The 21,532-nt window shown below is 45.0% G+C and overlaps 1 protein-coding gene across 2 annotated transcripts in view; it reads right to left on the bottom strand.

Annotated features, from left to right (window-relative positions):
- Nucleotides 1-521: 521 nt before the first annotated feature.
- The window catches only part of METTL6 (methyltransferase 6, tRNA N3-cytidine), a 26,907-nt gene continuing 5,896 nt past the window's right edge, over nt 522-21,532 (bottom strand). For both annotated transcript variants that reach the window (XM_073678066.1, XM_073678067.1), the window contains exons 3-6: nt 13,493-13,627; nt 12,309-12,479; nt 11,637-11,778; nt 522-666 (exon numbers count right to left, since the gene is read on the bottom strand). In XM_073678066.1, the coding sequence (XP_073534167.1) occupies nt 527-666; nt 11,637-11,778; nt 12,309-12,479; nt 13,493-13,627 (588 nt within the window). In that variant the 3' untranslated portion in view covers nt 522-526. The remainder of the gene's footprint in view (nt 667-11,636; nt 11,779-12,308; nt 12,480-13,492; nt 13,628-21,532) is intronic.

Genomic DNA, 21,532 nt, shown 5'->3' with positions numbered 1-21,532 from the left:
CATGTAATGGAAAATGGGAAAAAAATTCCAAGTGCGGTGAAATTGCTAAAAAAGTGCAATTCCACAGTGGGGGCTCATACTGCACACAAGAGGCTACGTGGGGGCTCATACTGTACACGAGAGGCAACGTGGGGGCTCATACTGTATATAGGAGGCTATGTGGGGCCTCTTACGGTATATAGGGGGTTGTGTGTGGCTCATACAGTATATATGGGTATGTCAGCATACTTTATTATGCTCCATATTAAGTCATACAATATGATTAATTATAATTATTTTATATTATGTTAATATTAATATTGAGCAGAATTAATTTAAGGCTATTGGTTTGGCTCTCCACAACAGTTACGGTCTCTCATGTGGTCCTTCGGGAAAGTGAATTGCTCACCCGTGTATTAGAAGCATTTCCTGACTTATCAGCCAAATATATAGCCCAAAAGCTGTGATGTATACACAACCAAAACATAAGACAATATAAGATTTTATTTAAAAAAAAAAAAATTTTACATAAAATTCCCAGCAGCAATCACTGAGGTTTATGAAATTTGCTCTGAACGAAAACACGAGGCACACAGAGGGCTTCCTTCTTGTTCACAGTTTCTCGCAGCACGTACTCAATGGACACTTCCCTGTACCCGGCTTTTGTGAAAAGAAGTTGCAAGTATTCTGAAATAAAGGGAACAACAATATGACAAGAGACCATTATGTAACAGATAACTTCTCATTTTTTAAATAAAAAATCTACAGGTAATACTTCTCTTTTTCTGAGGCTATGTATCTGCATGATGCATTTGTTTTTTGGGACAAGTAAGTTTTTACATATCAGAAAAAAATGAAAAATCTGTGATTATTTTTTACATAGACAGAAATATAAAGATCTTAAATGTATTGTGTGGATTGTTCTAAACACATCTATATTAACCCCTTAATGACCAGGCAAAATTTTTGAAATCTGACATGTGTCACTTTATGTAGTAATAACTCTGGAATGCTTCAACATATCCCATTGATTTTGAGACTGTCTTTTCGTGACATATTGTACTTTATGATCATGGTAAATTTAGGTTGATATGTTTTGCGTTTTTTTTTTTTAAATATCAGAAAATTTCAAAAAGTTTGCAATTTTCAAACTCTGAATGATTTTCCCTTTAATCCAGATAGTCACACCACACAAAAACATTAATAACATTTCCCTCATGTCTGCTTTACATCAGCACCATCTGTAAAATGTTGTTTTATTTTTTTTAACATTTTAAAAATGTAGCAGTAATTTTTTCAAAGACATTTACAAATCTTATTTTTTTAGGGACCTATTCAGTTTTGAAATGACTTTGGGGGTCCTATATATTGGAAATCCCCAAAAGTGACACCATTTTAAAAGCAGCGCCCCTCAATGTATTCAAAATTGCTTTCAGGTAGTTTATTAACCCTTTAGGTGCTTTTCATGAATTAATGCAAAGTGGCATGACAAGAACGAAAAAAATTATTTTTAACACACAAATGTTTCTAACTTCTGAACATGCCGCTATAGCAGGAAGACTTTAAGGCCGTTACTTGGCTATGAATTGCCATGGCAAACATCAGGACCACACAATCAAGATCTCAGGGTCCCGATGGGGTTAAAGAGGGAGCCCCCACACTCTGTTAACCATCTAGATTCTGTAGTCACTATTGACAGCAATATTTAAGGGGTTAAACAGCCATGGTCGGTGCCAACACTGATGGTCGCTGATGCAGCAAGTTGTCGGCTATAGTGTACAACTGATAGCTGCTGGATTTTAACCCGTCAGAGGATGCTAGTCTCTTATATCGCAGGTAAGTTTTAAGTCGTATTGGCGGTCATTACGGGGTTAAACCTTTAAGCGCCAGGTCATATATTGATATTTTTCATCCCCATCTTCTAAGAGTGTTGCCATTTTAACTTTTTCATAAATATACTGTAATGCAGCGTTGTTCATACAGTGCAGTAAAGAGGCAGTGACCGAATTTAGTCCAACTTAAAAGTCTTTATTTTGGTAACTTACAACAAAAAGGCAAACGTTATCCTCCAGATCGCAGTCGGATCGCCCAAACAGTCCTTAATACTCCGTTGCCGTGGGCAACGACACTACCGTATCTCCCGTGGGTGCATTGGTGGCTTTGTTTTCCGTGGCTCTGGTCTGTGTTCAGTCTCACACAGACCTGTTCTACAGAGAGCTCCTGCTCTCAAGCTTGCAAACCCCAAACTGACATACCCAAACCTTTAGGCTCTGTGCCCACGATGCGTTTTTTAAGTGTTTCCGCAGCAGCAAAAACGCTGCAGAAACGCTTAAACGCTTGGTAGAAGGTCTGCCATGTTCCCCAATGATAATCCGCATGTGCTCTGCACATGCTGCGGAAATTTCCGCTGCGGGTTATCATTGCGGAAAAAAAAGCAGCACTACCAATTATTTTGCTGAAGTGCTGCGTTTTCGCCGCCATTGACTTGCATTAGAACGCGCCAATTCCGCAAGACTGCATCTGTACTTGCGTAATTGGCGCGTTCTAATGTGCGGATGGTACCCGGGTGTAGAGGAGAGGAGAGTCTCATCCACACCCAAGTACCATTAAAAAAGCTGTAAAAAAAGAATAAAATAAATGTATATTTACCTTCTGGCGGCCCGCGCTGCGCTCCTCCTTGCTTCCCGGCACTTCGCGATGGAATGAAGGACGTGCGCTGACGTCAGAGTCATGTGACGGGTCACGCGACGCATGACGTCGGCAGGTCCTTCACTCTACCGCTGCCGGGACCGAGCGAAGCAAGACAGCGCGGGGCCATCGGAGGGTAAGTATATATATATTTTTTTATTTTTTGACATTCTCTCGGTCACACTATATAAATCCATGCCTTTTGCATGGATTTATAAAGTGTGACCAAGTCGTCAAGCACTTTCCAAGTGATGCTAAAATCGCTTGGAAAGCGCTTGACAACCCGCATGCGGAAATGCATGTGAAGAACGCTTCACATCCGCATGTCCCTGGCAGGAAAACGCATGTACAATCCGCATGTACAATCTGCATGCGTTTTTTTCTGCTAGGTAGATGCAGAAACGCTCAGGAAAAAACCCTGAGCATTTCTGCAGCGTGGGCACATAGCCATACTGCAGGTTTAAATGGAAACTGTGGCCATGGCCACTTGTAAGACCCGGACTGGAGGGAGAGACCCATCCCACTACCGATCCTACAGATCTCTCAGAAGTCCATATCAGGTTTTCCTAAATCTGACTTGGTCAAATAGTTTGACCAAGTCCACACTTACTTTTATTTTGCTGTAGCCGTGATTACAATGCTCTCCAGCGGGTTCAATATGCCTCTATGCGCATCCCCTTACTGTGTCACAATACCTACATAAAGCCTTGCTTTTTTTACAGGATGAGTTGTATTTGTAATACTTTGATTTAATCTATTATATAATGTATTGCCAATAAATATTGTTTCATTCACTGCAATTTTTGAGTGCCAAGTTTCTCATTGGCTTAATCTACGGGTTGGTACTAGTGTTGAGCGAGTATGTTCTGTTAACCCTTTCGCTGAGTATGCTCGGGCCGAGCTCCGAGTATTTATAGCTGCTCGGTGATATGCTTGAATCGCTCCCGTGTGCATGATTTGCGACTGTTTGACAGCTTTATTACATGTGAGGAATGTCTATTTCTTACACATTCCTCACATGTAATTAAGCTGCCATACAGTTGCAAATCATGCACATGGGAGAGATTCAAGCATATCACCGAGCAGCTATAAATACTCGGAGCTCGGCCCGAGCATACTCGGACAGAACATACTCGCTCTACACTAGTTGGTACCCTACTTGGGCACTTAATCTAGTCACCAGGAGTGCCATATACTTTCTCAGTATAATGTACTTAAATAGTTCAGACTTCTATGGACACAGCAATACCAATAAATGTTTATTGTTTTACTTAACAAATGGGTAAAGGGGATCATTTAAAGTTTTACTGGTTTTTTTTAAGTCTACCTATGGGCTCTGCACTAGGAATCAATTGATTGCTGGTTCATTTGTTGTTTTATTTGTTTATTTTTTTTTGCTACAGTTGAGTTTTTAGCAATCTTCTATTAAGCCCTTAAGCTATCAATAGATTTCACAATTCCGAATTCATAATTATAAAGAAATCTCATAAACCTAATCAGACTGGTGTACTTACTTTGAAAAGTAATTCTTTCTGATCATTTTCTTGACTCATACTTACATGGACACTAACATGACGGGTCTTCAAAAATCCTTAACAGCCATAAGGGCATACACACTGTTCCAAATTATTATGCAAATAATATTTTCTCAGATTTTCCCAAATTACCTATATGAATTGCAGTCATTGTAATTTTCCAGTCAAATAACTATTAGAGTACTATTGAAAGGTTTTTGTACAAACTGCCTATGATAACAGTATATTTTTAAAAAAATAAAATACTCAAACTGCACTCAAAATGCATGTTCCAAATTATTATGCACAGCAGAGTTTTCAACCTTTTCATTTTAATAAAGAACAAAAAAATGGTCATTTTTGAAATTATAAGCATTAGCAGGTTATTACAAACTGAAATCAAACAGTTTTCAACTCAAAACTTTATTCTAGGTGATGTTACATTTGCACATAGGACCGCTTGTTTGAAAGGAGCTTCTGAACTCTCTCGTCCATTGAATTTGTCAGGTTTTGGATGGTTTCTGCTTCAATTGTTTTGCATGAGGGCAGACTACCCTCCCAGAGCTGTTGCTTAGATGTGAACTGCCTCCCGCCATCATAGACACTCCTTTTGATGATGCTCCAGAGGTTCTCAATGGGGTTGAGGTCAGGGGAGCATGGGTGCCACACCATAAGTTTGTCCCCTTTTATGCCCATAGCAGCCAGAGATGCAGATGTGTTATGTGCAGCATGAGACAATTGCTCATTTTGCCCTTAAGCCCAGCTAATTCTACTGTTTTTCATTAGGTCTATGATATAATGTGATTAAAAACGGACTAACTTCTAAGCTCTATGTAGATATAGGAGGTCAATTTTCCCTGTATGAGTCAATTCACTGCAAAAGTCCCTGGCACGGGAGAGGGGTGGAACAGCTGGGTCAGGCGGTGAATTGGGGAATGATAAATGAAGGGAAAAAGAGACTTCCTGTTTCTACATAGAGTGGAGAAAGACGTAGTTACTTACCGGTAACGGGATTTCTCAGAGCCCATGACGGCACCACAGAGAGAGGGGATCCGCCCTTCAAGGACAGGAAACCTACAGATAAAAGGGCGGTGCCTCTCTCCCGCATCAGTTGTTTACAGAGCATGATAGAACCACCAGGTTAATAACACAAAATTTTTCAATCTAAGACCTTGTCAGACACATCACGTGGCTACAACAAGTAACTAATAAGTGTGCACACCCACACGTGAAGGGAGGGAATGTACGGGTGCCGTCATGGGCTCTGAGAAATCCCGTTACCGGTAAGTAACTACGTCTTTCTCCTTCCCCCATGACGGCACCACGGAGAGAATTACAGAGAAGTGACTCATTAGGGGGGACTACAGCTTCAGAACCCTTCTCCCGAAAGTAAGGTCCGAAGAAGAGGTTAAGTCTAGCCGGTAGTGATTAAAGAAGGTAGAGGGGGAAGACCATGTTGCCGCTCTACATATCTGCTCTATCGTAGCCCCGGCCTTCTCCACCCAGGAGGCTGCCACCGCTCTTGTTGAGTGGACCTTCAGTTCAGTACGACAGTGTGATGACCTCCCTTATCCATCTGGCCAGCGTGCCCTTAGCTTTCTTCCCCTTACGAGGGCCCTGAAAGCAAACAAAGAGAGAACTATCCAGCCTACACTCTTGTGTCGCCTCTAGGTATTGGATTAGGCACCTTCTGACGTCTAGTGTATGCAAGACTTTCTCTTTCATGTTCCTAGGGTTGGGGCAGAAAGAAGGGAGGGTGATTTCCTGGGACCTGTGAAATCTTGACCCCACTTTTGGAAGATAGGCCGGGTCGGTTTTCAGAGTAACCCTATCCTCCAAGATTTGTGTGAAGGGGGGGCCTGCCGATAGGGCCTGAATGTCACTAACCCTACGTGCTGATGTGAGAGCTTCCAAGAGTGCTGTTTTTAGGGACAGGATTTTTAGGGATGCTTCCGACAGAGGTTCAAAAGGTGCCTCCGTTAAAGCTGAAAGTACTAAGTTCAAATCCCAGGGTGTAGTATTTCGGGATGGGATGGGTCGGGATCTAGCTGATGCTTTAATAAACCTAGATACCCATCTATTCCTAGCTAGGTCAGAGTTATAGAGCACTCCCAGGGCCGAAACTTGAACTTTTAAGGTACTTGTGGCCAGGCCCTGCTCCAAGCCCCTCTGTAAAAACTCCAGGATAGCCGTCAATGGAACTTCCCTCCCTAACCTGGAACCTGAGACTGAAAGGAATTTCTTCCAGGTTTTCTCGTATAGTTTGGTTGTCACAGGTTTTCTACTTTGAAGTAGTGTGGTGATCAGATTTGGGGAGAACCCTTGTCCTTCAGAAGAGCCCTCTCAAATTCCAGGCTGTCAAGTGTAAGCTTGAAGCCTGAGGATGGAGAACAGGACCCTGAGAAAGAAGGTTTGGAAGTTCCGGAAGAACCCATGGGTCGGAGATTGATAACCTCCTCAGCCATGAAAACCATGCCCTCTTTGGCCAAAAGGGGGCTATCAAAATTACCCTCGCCTTCTCTTCCCTGATTTTCCTCAGAACAGCAGGAATCAGAGCTGTTGGAGGAAAAGAGTAAGCTATAGGGTAATTCCACGGGATCATGAAGGCGACCACGGCTACGGGGTTCCCTTTGGGGTTTAGGGAGCAAAATGAGTGCGTTTTCTTGTTTCGATTGTTGGCAAACAGATCTATGGAGGGATGCCCCCACATTTGTACAATCTGCCGAAACACTGATTAACTTAACTCCCATTCGCCCTGCTTTAGTTGTGTCCGACTCAGAAAGTCTGTGGTGTGGTTTTCTATCCCTCTTATGTGTAGGGCTGATAGGGATTGTAAGTTCCTCTCGGCTAAGCGAAAAATGACCTCTGTCACCTGCATTAGGGAATGGGACCGTGTACCCCCCTGGTGGTTCAGGTACGCCACTACTACCCGGTTGTCTGAAAAGACCCTCACATGGTGCCCTTGTAATGAGTGCATGAACTCCCGGAGTGCCCGCTCTACTGCTAGGAGCTCCTTCATGTTCGAGGAAACTAGTTTTAGGCATTCTGCCCAGACCCCCTGAGCTACCAGGTTGTTGAGGTGAACCCCCCAGCCCCCGGGACTTGCATCTGTGGTCAGGATTTGTGGTGTCGGGATCGTCCAAGGAATCCCCTGGGCTAGATTGTTTATGTTCCCCCACCACTCTAGGAAAAGTGTGGTTTCTGCAGATAGCGTTAACAGCCCTTCTAAACGCTCTTTTAGGGCTTTTTCTGCCTCTAGGATTTCCCACTGAAGGGACCTGGTATGTATTTGCGCCCATTGGACGTCCAGAAAGCATGCTGTCAGGGAGCCTAGAAGGGACATGGCTTTCCGAAGGGACATAGACGGGTGGGACTTTGCCCGTGAAATCTGGCCTAAGATTTTGTGAATTTTCCCTAAGGGGAGACGGCACTCCTGTCTTTTTGAATCTAGCACGATGCCTAGGTATTCCTGTATCTGGCATGGTTCTGTTTTGGACTTTTCCAGATTCAAAAGCCATCCTAAGCGAGTCAAGGAATCCATGACCTTTTCCAGATGGGATTTGCAGTCTAGGAAGGAGCTGCCTATTACCAGGAAGTCGTCTAGGTATGGGACGACCAGGGTGTTTTGTTCCCTTAGATGAGCCATCACTTCTGCAACAACTTTGGTGAAAACCCTTGGGGCTACGGCGATGCCGATTGGGAGGGCCGTATATTGATAGTGTTTGACCACTCCTCCCAAAGGAACTGCTACTCTGAGGAACATCTGGTAGTCTTTGTGTATCGGGACATGATAATAAGCGTCTTTTAAATCCAGGACAGCCATGAAACAACCGGGAAACAGCATTTTTACTGAAGATTTTATGGTTTCCATTTTGAAGGCCTCCACCTTCAACAGTTTGTTCAGCTTTTTTAGATTCACAATTGTCCTGTAAGTCCCATCTGTTTTTTTCCTCAGAAATAATGGAGAATAGAAGCCCATGCTTTTCTCCTCCCCCGGAACTTCCTGAAGGACTGTCTTCTCTACCAGTCCCCGTATTTCCTGCTCTAAGGCCAGTTGCTTCTCGTTTGAAGACCTTTCGGGGTTATAACAAAGTTTTGCTGAGGGATTTTGAGGAATTGGAGTTTCAGGCCCGATTGTATTAGGCTCAGAACCCATGAGCTGTTGGATATTAGCTCCCAGGCCGGGAGAAAGCTTGATAGCCTTCCCCCCACCTGGGGCAAAACTTCATTGGGGGGCTTTCTGTTATCATTAGAGGGTTTGTTAAATAGGAACCCTTTGGTCTTCCTTCTCCTGTCTTCCCACCTATCCTGCTCTTTAGGGGGTTTCCTACGGATAAACCTTCTACTCCAAAAAGGTTTCCTGTAGGCAGTGTTAGATAGGATAGGGAACCGCTTCTTATTGTCCCCTGCCTTATCCAAGATGTCATCAAGGGCGGCCCCAAATAGAAACTCGCCCTCACAGGGGATGGAGCACAATCTAGATTTGGTCTGTAGATCCCTGGGCCAACATTTGAGCCAGAGGGCTCGTCTAGCCGCGTTAGCAAGCCCTGCCGCTCTAGCACCTAACCTGACGGAGTCCGCCTAGGCGTCAGCAAGGAAGGCCGCTGCCCCTTTCATTACCGGGAAAGCTTCAAGGATTGTGCCTCTAGATGTTTTCTGCCTCAGTTGAAATTCAATCTGATCCAGCCAGACCATTAAAGACCTGGCCGTACATGTGGCAGCTACCGCAGGTTTTAACCCCCCCCAGCGGCTTCCCAGGAACCCTTTAGGAAGGTGTCTGCCTTTTTATCCATGGGGTCTCTTAAGACACCCATGTCCTCAAATGGAAGGGAGTATTTCTTTGAGGCTTTGGCTATAGCAACATCCAGTTTTGGTGCTTTTTCCCAAAAGGAACATGCAGGGTCTTCAAACGGGTATTTTTGTTTAGGGGAAAGAAAGCCCTTCCTCTCCGGTCTTTTCCACTCTTTCTTAATCAGAGAGTGAACATGTTCGTTGAGTGGAAAAGATCTCCTCTTTTTTTGCTCTAGACCGCTAAACATTAAGTCTTGGATGGATTTTTTGGGCCGGGGATCAGCTAATCCCATAGTAGACCTGACTGCCTTGATGAGGCTGTTTCCTCAATAGGGAAACAGCTCCGTCCTCCTTTATCTTTAGACGAGGAAGAGGAGGAGGAAGAAATGGAAGCGTCCGAATCTCCGCCATCCTCAGAACTGCTAGATCTGGACTCGGGGGATATGTTTTTAGTTTTCCTTAACCTTTTGCCCCCCTGAAAAGATTTAAAGGTGTTTTCAACCTGTGATTTAATTAGGTCTCTAAGCTCAGAGGCAAATCCTCGTGGTTCCCTCGCATATAGTCTGCTCAATGCAGGAGCTGCAGAGTCTCTTATCCAAAGTAGTGGGCAAGGCTTCAGTGCATAGTGCACAAGTCCTATTTTTTGTTTTCCCTGTACTCTTTTCCCCCTATAGGAGACAAAAAGAGAGAGAGCAAGGGCCCCTAGTTACAAAGTGGACTTTCACGAAGCTCACTTACAAACCAGACGTTAGAGCGGGTACAGGTTCAGGAGGTGGAGCCATCTTTGTAGACGGAGTCCTCCTGGAAGATGCTGAAGTGGAATCCTTGCTGCGCTGTGAGGACCTGCCGGAGCGCCCGCTTCCACTGTTACGGTCCTGGTGCCCCGTTTCTTCCAGCTTCTTTTTTCGTTGGGTTGGCGGTGGTGGTGGCGACTGCAGCTGCAGCTCTTGCTCCCCAGGCAGCTCTCGGTTACTCATTATTATTATTATTATTTTTTTAATATATATAAATGTATATAACTGAAGTTTTTTTTTTTTTTTTTTTTTTTTTTTTTACAGCATGCCAGAGCTCTGATGATCAGCTACTGGCGTCCTCTACTGCCTTTTAAGGCACTGGGAGTCCCTCCCATAGTGCCTGTAGTGACCCGACGCCCCCTCCTCCCCCGCATCTGCGGGAAGACGCCCGCGCCTGCGCAGACTGGCTACCCAGTCATGCCTTGCGGTGCCGCGCCATCCGGCAGACCCATGCGCGGCAGACCCGGAAGTAGAAAAAAAACACACCGCCGGGTGCTCCGCGCTCTCACCTCCGCAACCAGGGGGGGTCCAGCACCGATCCTCGGCGGGCCCCGACAGGCCCTGTCTTCCTCGTCTGGACCCCCCTCCGCACAAACTAAAGGCCCACTGACCCTAGCGGTGGCGCATCAGGACACCGCACCAGCCGAGGCAGGGGGACTCCCGCTGCCTGGATCAGACTGGCCGGGCCTGGCATCCCACAACGTCCATCTCCTGGCACCCCGCAGGTATGCCTCCTCCGGACTGTAGGATCCCGTCAAGGACAGGAAACCAACTGATGTGGGAGAGAGGCACCGCCCTTTTATCTGTAGGTTTCCTGTCCTTGAAGGGTGGATCCCCTCTCTTCGTGGTGCCGACATGGGGGAAGTAGAAAATTGAAGAATTAGCTGGGTAGAAACACAAAATGAGCAATTGTATGTACACAGTGCTATATGATGATTGCAATATATTAAGAGGATATAAACTTGGAGGAAGGAGGAAGGTTTCTTTAAATTAGGGACATTTTAGCTCTCCTAAATTTTGTGATATCAGAGCTGTGCTGTATCTTCTGAAGCATCAGATGACTTCCCTGCAGCTGCATCTCCCTCCTCTGCCATATCCATTATTTACGGTTTCACTGCTTTTTAGTAACTGAGGTTTCTAGAGAGTGAACTCGGCCACAGAGAACCTGTATGAAGAAAAAAAGGAACTACTGGCTGCTGTATGAAGAGGATGCTACTTTCCCATAGTAATATATATTACAATTTCATATATTTACATGTAATAATTTTTACACAAAAACAACAAATTCTTAGTATTTTGTAAGTCCCGGAGAACCCACTAGATACAAAGTATTCAGTTACCATCACAACTTGCATTTCCTTACAAGAATGAATGAGTTTTGCATGTATTTATATGTATACATGTACGTATTCCTACATAGAAAAATATTGTTATTATTGTTTCCATAGAATACTTGGGGCAAAGATAACATTTTATGGGCAAAGGTTACAGGCAATTGCTTAGTACACCATCATTCATGTATGATGAGGCTTTCATACTAAATTACTTCCAGGCAGTAATAGAGTGACCTTCAAGATATCAGCGCCTGAACAATCTTCCAGGATAAATGCTGACACAAGGAATACCAAATGAGCAGATAAAGGATTCAACCATTTCAGCTAAGGAATCAATACGGTAATGATACCAAACTGCTTTATATATGAATACATGAATGATGACTGGTATATTGCTGGATGGTATTCCTGGCATATTGCTGGATGGTATTCCTGGCATATATTCTCCTATTTAGTTCTCATTTATCATTGCAGTACAGTGCAAAAACTGGGGCACAGAATACTTAGGGGCTAAAGCAAAAAAGAACAAAACTCACCTGTAGTGAAAAAATAAGACCGTGTTCCATCTTGCCGGACGTAAAAGTTTTCTCCAAGTCTGTTACCTGTTTTAAAGCGTAACATGGCATGGTCATTCAGCCCGTAGTCACGGAATAAAACACAGCCGCCTGGTTTTAACACCTGCATAAGAATATATATACAAGGAAAAATGGAATTTATCAATGCATGTACGACAGCCTCAACCCCCTCCCCCCAAAACAAATCACCATTTTGTGCTGATCTTTCTACTTTTCTAAAAAAGCTCATAGCTGGCGAAGATTTCAGTTTGTGGTGCACAGATGTGCCTGAGAATAAGATAAAATAGTGTGTTTTTTTCCCCAGAAACATTGTCACTCCTGTGCATGGCCAGTGCCTGGTATAGTAGCTGAGTCCCATTGAGGTGAATGGGGTTAAGCAATGATATCAAACACGGCCCACGGACACGTGTAGTGCGGTGTAAAAAGAGTTTTTCTTCTAATCTCTAAAATTCTATCAATTCTAGCCACAGGTTGATAGATTACCCGCTTTATTAGGATGAGATCTGGACTGAGTAGCTGGTTGGACAAAATGAAATAAAAAAGTTGGCGAGACAGGTCTGGAGAACAGAAATTTTTATAGAAGAACATATTTAGCATTACATAGCAAAACTTATTAGCTGCTCAGGCAAATACCTTGTAAATATTTTCCACGGCAAGGTGCATTTTGTCTGGATGGACAGCAGAGAGGACAAAGATTAAAGTTGCCACGTCCACACTGTCTGCAGGGATCTCATCTGTCAGATTGTCTTTGATCAGATCACACTGGAATGCTTTGCAGGTATCTGGATTGTAACATGAATTTTGCTGTGAAGGTAAAAAAATCTATCACGATAAGGAAAAATATTGTTTCATTTTGCATTTATTGTATTTTTATTTTTTGTTTTGCACATAAAAAACAAACAAAGGGTATGTAAACGCATTAAATGGGTTGTCCGGCCTTATGGTACAAGTCTGCAGTTACTCCATGTGACTGCAGACTTGTGAATCCTCACAGCATGCAGTGCCATAGGCTGCCAGTATGGGATTTGCATACTTCTGGCCACATTCCAACTAGATGTGTCTGGCCTCGTTCAATACACTTGCACTGAGCGAGGCAGCACACGTCTAGTCGGCATGTGACCATATGTATGCAAATCACATATGTGTAGTCACACGCCCGAGGCTCCTGGCAGGGGAGAGTACTCACAGCATGCAGATGTACTCTCTCAGTGAAGGTAAGGGTGTGGCCTCCCTTTCTTTGAGCTGGAAATTCTGATTATATAGCTTCCCATTGCTGGGTATCCATATTTCGTACCCGATGCTGCTCAGCCCTTGTTCACGTTGACGTCACTTTGACACATGGTAAGGTTTTAATACTAGAGGGTAGGACCATCCCGATTTGGGTACACCTTGACGCTGGTGGGATGGATTTTATGTGCACTATTGCTTTTACTTACAGCACGGTATATCTTCATTTTGTTTCTGTCTTAGGTTTTGTCTGTTTGATGGCCAGCGTGAACATGCGCCTATATTTTGTATGCATACCAACTTATACTCCAGTTGATTTTTTTTTTTCTTTTTTTTTGGTTAAGTCTTTAGAAAAATGTGGTCTAAAGGCAAAGAGAGAAACCAGGCAGGAAGTTCAGGATGTAAACAATTCCAACCACACCAATGGCTGCAGTGGGCTGAATGTGAATTAAAAATTAAAAATAAAGGTAACAGGTTGGGTTTGGGAACTCATTACATGGAAGCCAGAACTTTTTATTTTTTAGTCCCTGGTACACATCTTTAAATTTAGCAACCTACATGACTAAACTTAGGAACTGTAATGTACAAACCTTTACAAACTGTATGGCTCTAGGTGAAAAGTCACAAGCGTATACAAAGAGGTTAGGGTCTTCCTCTAATAGTGGAAATAAACAGTTTCCAACGCCACAACCAGCTTCTAACATAATCAGTCTTTGGTTCTCAAACTGAAAAAAAAAGGGCATAATTAGTAATCTCTTTTTAAAAAAACAAACAAAAAAAAAAAAACTCAATTTTTGATTTTATTTCCCCCTTTGTTAGCATTCATGTGTAATGAGGGCAGTAACATACTCAATGGCTGTCATTTTCTGCAGCACTCTGGTATCACGGACATCATATGTGACCTGCCAAATCACACAGTGTCTGCTGCGCGGAGCGGAGGTCACTTTTTTAAATTTTCTCAATGCAAGTCTATGAGATTTAGAATGAGGCTAGAGAGCTTTGTTGTGAGTCTCATAGACTTACAATGAGTGAGTGACCTCCACTAAATACAATAAACGCTGTACACGTGACACCGCAGCACCGCTGGAAACAGCAGAAGATGACAACCCGAGAGTATGTTAAGAAACTATATGGAATGGAATGATTTTCTAAAGCAGACAGGGCTGGCATATTTTCTTCAAATTTATCATTATTAACACCCTTTTACTGATGGGACAATTTTCACACAATTGCCTCAAACAAATAAAAAAAATCATTATAAAATTTATGTAAAACCTAAGCTTTTGTTCCTGAAAGTTACACCTGGAGCATCATAAAAATGCCACTTGGCTCTCTATTTTTATGCAAAATTGCAAAAAGTGCAACGTTTTATAACAAAAGAACACAAAAATTAAGGTGCTTGGTTACAAAAAATGTGAACCTATAGAGGCATTACACCCTTTAAAATAAATTTTCAAGATAAGCAAAGTAAATACAAGTAGGTAAATGCACATATTTGAAAAGAAATACAGCAAAGGGTATCGACCTGTAGCCGTCCCTATGACAACTCTCAATATATAATCAGAGTATTCAGCAGGAGAGAAAAATTCTGCGATGAATTAAATTAAAATTTTACTTTTAATCAGACCTTTAAAACAACAGTATCTAGAATTAATATACATTAGGATATATAATATACACAGGGGCAGACATATCATTGGCACTCACAGGGGCCACTTCCACCGATAAAAGCACAGGGGTCCGTGTGTGTATAGACGTCTCGAATGGCACCAGTCCCGTTAATTCACATCCGTGTTTAAACACTGATGTGTGAAGGAGGCCTTAGGCAATAATAATAATAAAAAATATATATATTATATATATATATATATATATTATATATATATATATATATTGGCGCTAGACCCCCTTCACACATCAGTGTTTAAACACGTACGTGAAATAACGGGACTGGTTCCATCCGCGTTATTCATCCGTGTCTCCATTTTTACGATCATTGTAGTCATCAGTGTTTTTCCAGTATGGATGAAGAAATGACAAAGCTTCTCCTATAATTCACAATGTTATCCCCTTAATGACCAGGCCATTTTCCGATTTTGCGTTTTTCTGCTCCCCTTCTTCCCAGAACCAAACTTATTTTGTTTTTCTGTCAATATGGCCGTATGAGGGCTTATTTTTTGCGGGACGAGTTGTACTTTTGAATGACACCATTGGTTTTACCATATCGTGTACTTTAAAACGGGAAAAAAATTCCAAGTGCGGTGAAATTACAAAAAAAAGTGCAATTCCACAGTTGTTTTTTAGGGTTATTTTTACCATGTTCACTAAATGCTAAAACTGACCTGCCATTATTATTCTCCAGGTCATTACGAGTTCGTAGACACCAAACATGTATAGTTTCTTTTTTATGTAAGTGGTGAAAAAAAAATCTAAAGTTAGCAAAAAATGGCGCCATTTTCCGAGACCCATAGTGTCTCCATTTTTCAGGATCTGGGACAGAGTGAGGGCTTAGTTTTTACGCACCGAGCTGACGTTTTTATTGATAATATTTTGGGGTAGATCCGATGTTTTGATCGTCCGTTATTGCATTTCATTTAAATGTTGCAGTGACCAAAAAAACTTAATTCTGGGGTTTTTAATTTTTTTCTTGTTACGCCGTTTACCGATCGGATTAATTCTTTTTTACATTGATATATCGGGCCGTTCTGAAAGCGGCGATACCAAATATGTATATATTTGTTTTTTTTATTGTTTTATTTTGAATAGGGTGAAAGGGGGGTGATTTAAACTTTTATACTTTTTTTTCAAAAACTTTTTTTTTACCTTTTGCATGATTGAATGTCTCCATGGGGGACTAGAAGCTGCAGTTGTCTGTTCTCCTTTACTACACACAGGCGATCATCAGATCAACTGTGTGTAGCAGAATTGCTCACTGGCTATGAGCGCCGACTGCTGGGTAGCACTCATAGCAATCTGGCAATGACAACCGCAGGGGTCTCCTGCAGACCCCGGGTTATCATGCCAAACCATCGGCGACCCGCAATCATGTGATGGGGTCGCCGATAGGTGGAGCCAACGATGCGTTTCCGATAAGTGTGAGTTAAATCCGCTGTCAGAGATTGACAGCGGCATTTAACAAGTTAACAGCCACGGGTGGATCGCGATTCCACCCGCGGCTGTTGAGGGCAAATGTCAGCTGTATAGATCAGCTAACATGTGCCCGGAAAAGTGCGGGCTCAGCACCAGAGCCCGCGCTAAACAGGGGGTTGTGATGTGTGTCGTACTATTACGGCAGACGTCATAAAAGGGTTAAACCCGTACAGCACACTGATGGTACACTAACTCCATCCATGAGTTGTACGTGTTTATCACGGACCCCTAGACTTGTATTAGCCATTGTCATCCGTGCTGCCAGAAAAAAACAGACCTGTCTCCATGTGTTTTGCAAGGACACCCGGTTAGGTTATAACGGGTACCGCATTTACTCTTCCGGGGTGATGCCGTGTATACACCAATTGTCTTTGTTGATACATTTTGTAATATCACAAGGTAGTTTTCTGTCCACAGCATGGATGTGCTGTCTATACCTGAGGGACTGTCGGGGCCTATTCCCTCACACATACTACCAGGACAATGTAATGAAAGAGAGTAATAATTATACTGAGGATTCATTCCAAGCCTGTATTTTATGGTCTGGGTACATAATGCATTTTCCGGACTGGCTGCGGGTCTCCTCACCCGAACCCAACAGCTTCATATGTGCCTGAGGATGTGGAGTGTGGGGTCCGGAGATTCACAGTCGGACTGGAAATCACGGTCCATATAGCCTTAGGGCCGTTCCCACTGCGTTCTTCACCACGTTCACTCGGGGCTTGCGTCCGAGCCCCCCGCAAAACAAGATACGTGCATATGCGCCGACAGGGCCATTGATTATAATGGTGCAGATAGGACCATTGACTCTACCGTCACCATTATAGTCAATGTCACTGTCAGCGCATATGACCGAATCCTGCTTTGAATTTATTAAGCCTGTGAATTAATATTTAACAGATGGGAGAAAAGCAGCACGAGCCTATAATACTGTGTGGATGGGGCCACGGTGGGATTTGAACCCACAACCCAGCGCTGCGCCCGTTACTAAGCTCTGAGCCACCAAACCTGTAGGAAAAAATTGTGCTTTGGCCGAGACCACTTCATGTCTTGGAGTCCCTGGCAGTGTCCTGCCAGCTACATATGTGGCGGGCAAGCCACATAGGAGAACTCTCCGATCTCCCGCTTATCTATCCTATCTATCTTCTGATAGATATCTGGCTCGCTGGCATCTTCTGATAGATATCTGGCTCGCTGGCAGATGCTTTCTTTATGACACTACCATGATCTCTGCACTGCACCCGATTATACAGGTAAACCTCAGCTCTATTTATGTGCCCGTGATGGCAGAAACTTCTAACTTAGGGAGACTTAAAAAAAAAAAATATCTAAAGAGACCTGCTGACAGTGACCCCGCCCCTGCTGACAGTGACCCCGCCCCTGCGGGCAAATTGTCCCGCCCCTGCTGAATATTTAGGGCAAATTAGTTGAAAAGTCGTTGGTTTTGCCACCAGCTCATTTGCATAAGTCGGTGAGCGAGTGCTCTGATTGGCTGGCTGTGGAATGCTGCATCTGCAGCCATGTGATAGACGGGAACATCATCCTGACAGGACAGGTCGCTGCACGAGGGATACGGGGTCACAGATTAAGGAAATGGGGCGTAACTCAGGGCTGTATTTACCCCTGGGCACCTTAGAGCGGGTGCCTAGGGCGGCAGACTGCAGGGGGCGACGTCAGCATGATTGAATAAACAAAAATGTATTTCCCCTGCTCCACCGCTGGACCGAGCGTCAGTATAGCTGATGATATTTGGTGGGGATCATCTACCATATCCTATACATAATTTAGGGCAGGGGTCCCAAACACGCGGGCCGCATGCGGCCCCTCCGTCTGCTTCTTGCGGCCCGCAGGCACAGACCCCGTAACTATCGCGGCTCTCTCCAGCAGCCGCTGACATCAGTGCTGTAATGAAGTGTATTGCCGCGCAGAGACCGGCTCTCTGCACAGCAATACCAGTGTCAGCCGCCGGCCTAACAGAGGCCAGCAGCTGACGTTGGCGTCCCAGCGCAGCGGAGTATGACGTCACTGATATGCGCAGATGTCAGCTGCTGGCCTCTGTTAGGCCGGCGGGTGACACTGGTATTGCTGTGCAGAGAGCCGGTCTCTGCGCGGCAATACACTGCATTATAGCACTAATGTTGGCGGCTGCTGGAGAGAGCCGCGATCGTTATGGGGTCTGTGCCTGCGGGCCACAGGTGCAGAAAGGACACCGAGGGAACGGAGGACAGGTGAGAATCATTTTTTTTCCTCTGTCATGTGAAATACACCACAGGGGACCTGTGCTCAGTATGGGGGGACGGGGACCCTGAGCGCAGTATGGAGGGACGGGGACCCTGAGCGCAGTATGGGGGGAGACGGGGACCCTGTGCGCAGTATGGGGGGAGACTGGGACCCTGTGCGCAGTATGGGTGGAGACGGAGACCCTGTGCGCAGTATGGGGGGAGACGGGGACCCTGTGCGCAGTATGGGGGGAGACTGGGACCCTGTGCGCAGTATGGGGGGAGACGGAGACCCTGTGCGCAGTATGGGGGGAGACGGGGACCCTGTGCGCAGTATGGGGGGAGACGGGGACCCTGTGCGCAGTATGGGGGGAGACGGGGACCCTGTGCGCAGTATGGGGGGAGACGGGGACCCTGTGCGCAGTATGGGGGGAGACGGGGACCCTGTGCGCAGTATGGGGGGAGACGGGGACCCTGTGCGCAGTATGGGGGGAGACGGGGACCCTGTGCGCAGTATGCGGGGGAGACGGGGACCCTGTGCGCAGTATTGGGGGACGGGCACCCTGTGCGCAGCATGGGGCGACGCGGCCCTGTGCGCAGTATGGGGGGGCTGCCCTGGATGGGGGACATGTCTGCAAGATTAGGACCAGGATGGGGGACCATGTCTGCAATATGGGGGACCATGTCAGCAATATGGGGGACCATGTCTGCAATATGGGGGACCTGGATGGGGGACCATGTCTTAAATATGGGGGACCTGGATGGGGGACCATGTCTGCAATATGGTTGACCTGGATGGGAAAGCATGTCTGCAATATGGGGGACCTGGATGGGAAAGCATGTCTGCAATATGGGGGACCTGGATGGGAGAGCATGTCTGCAATATGTGGGACCTGGATGGGGGACCATGTCTGCAATATGGGGGACCTGGATGGGAGAGCATGTCTGCAATATGGGGGACCTGGATGGGAGGCCATGTCGGCAATATGGGGGACCTGGATGGGAGACCATGTCTGCAATATGGGGGACCTGGATGGGAGACCATGTCTGAAATATGGGGGACCTGGATGGGAGACCATGTCTGAAATATGGGGGACCTGGATGGGAGACCATGTCTGAAATATGGGGGACCGGGATGGGAGACCATGTTTGCAATATGGGGGACCGGGATGGGAGACCATGTCTGCAATATGGGGGATCTGGATGGGAGACCATGTCTGCAATATGGGGGACCTGGATGGTAGACCATGTCTGCAATATGGGGGACCTGGATGAGAGACCATGTCTGCAATATGGGGGAACTGGATGAGAGACCATGTCTGCAATATGGGGGACCTGGATGAGAGACCATGTCTGCAATATGGGGGACCTGGATGAGAGACCATGTCTGCAATATGGGGGACCTGGATGAGAGACCATGTCTGCAATATGGGGGACCTGGATGAGAGACCATGTCTGCAATATGGGGGACCTGGATGGGAGACCATGTCTGCAATATGGGGGACCTGAATGGTAGACCATGTCTGCAATATGGGGGACCTGGATGAAAGACCATGTCTGCAATATGGGGGACCTGGATGGGAGACCATGTCTGCAATATGTGGGACCTGGAGGGGAGACCATGTCTGCAATATGGGGGACCAGGCGGGGAGACCATGTCTGCAAGATGAGGACCAGTTCAAAAGGTGTATAGAAAATAAAATGGTATCACTAAAAATGTCACTGTCATGCAAATAATGCGGCCCCCCAAATTAAATGTTTTTCCGTGTGCGGCCCATATGCCCAGCTGAGTTTGAGACCCCTGATATACAACCTTAAAATGCTACTGTTCCACAAAATGAACAGTGCTCAAAAGTGGCAAAATATGTGAATGAATGTCACAATGGTGATTTGAAAGCAATTTGTTTCATGGGAATTGACAGAGTAAAACCCCCATCTAGGGGAGGGGATTTTGATAAAATAATCCCGCAAAGAGAACTGCATTGGATTTTCGGTTTGGATACTTACCAGCCAAACGGTCTCAATGAACAACTTAATTTTTGTTGTTTTCTCTAAATTATATTATCCGCTGATCAAGTGTCCGGTTAACCCGCCAAATGAAATTAAGTCCTCAGATTCTTACCCCTCTCTTGACCCCTTTACTTACACCCTGTTAAAACATGGTTTCTGCTGATAGAGGTGATGGCCTAAAAACAGATCTGACATTTAGAAAGCAATTCAGGACTATGGATTGTTGTGGTTTCGGCCAGAACTTATTTTGGCCATTGCTATAGGAAACCCCCTTGCACATATTATACTGTACTTCTGGCTTAAATACATACATGTCCTTCGGATATACATTCCTTTCTTTTTCCCCTCTATATTCGGCCCCCTTTTTTTTGGGGGGGGGGGGGTTAATATGGCTCCATTTTGGTCCTTGGCCCCCTAAATTTAATAAACAGCTATTAACTCTTATGCTTATTTTGTCTTTGCCCCCTAAATCTAACCAGTACTCCTTGACTCCCATATGATGCTGTCCTTTATAACACCTTGTACTATGGCATAATTTGGGCTCCTTAAATATAGGATACACCTTCCTCTCCTTTCTCTATATATTACTGTACTATATAGGATCTCTATAGAGCTGTGTTCCAAACATGATCTAGAATGGCTGAGGGGTTTGAATAAATAGTGGAGTTTGGTATAAGGGGGTAGATGATGTAGAGCAACTACGTATATGGCACAAGGTGACAGAGTAACATGACCGTACGTTCCACGGCGCGGTCCATACCTCACACAGGTCTCTAAGGAGATGCGACGCGAGGTTACTTAAGGGGAACAGGAAACAATATGGCTATGCGCTCCAACCTGTGGACCAGATGTGACGCGGGCAAAGACCATATGTCCGCGCCCATACGCCCCAGGATGCGTCTTCATGACGCGGACGGAAATTATGTATCGGTGCTTGGCGCGACCGGAAGCATGACTGGAGTGCGGGTCACAGTGCGGTCCACTGACCATACCAGACATGCGCAATACTGTGATAGGCCATTGGGATGTAATACTCCTTTTCCCTACCGAATATGACATCTATACCGTGGGAGGGGGGGCTATTTATAAAGGATCATCTAATTGGACACAGTGCATACCGCTCTGAACTAGCGGTGACTATGCTAGTCAGTATTGTTTTTTTTGTGGGAACTGCCACTGCAAGAATCATTATATTTAAATTCCTATATCCCCTGATGAATACCCCACATGGGGGAGGAAACGCGTAGGGAT

The sequence above is a fragment of the Phyllobates terribilis genome, unplaced genomic scaffold (genome assembly GCF_046119375.1).
Source record: "Phyllobates terribilis strain yellow unplaced genomic scaffold, ASM4611937v1 Scaffold_4__5_contigs__length_816908805, whole genome shotgun sequence".
NCBI lineage: Eukaryota > Metazoa > Chordata > Amphibia > Anura > Dendrobatidae > Phyllobates > Phyllobates terribilis.
This window is presented reverse-complemented; position numbering and strand designations above follow the sequence as displayed.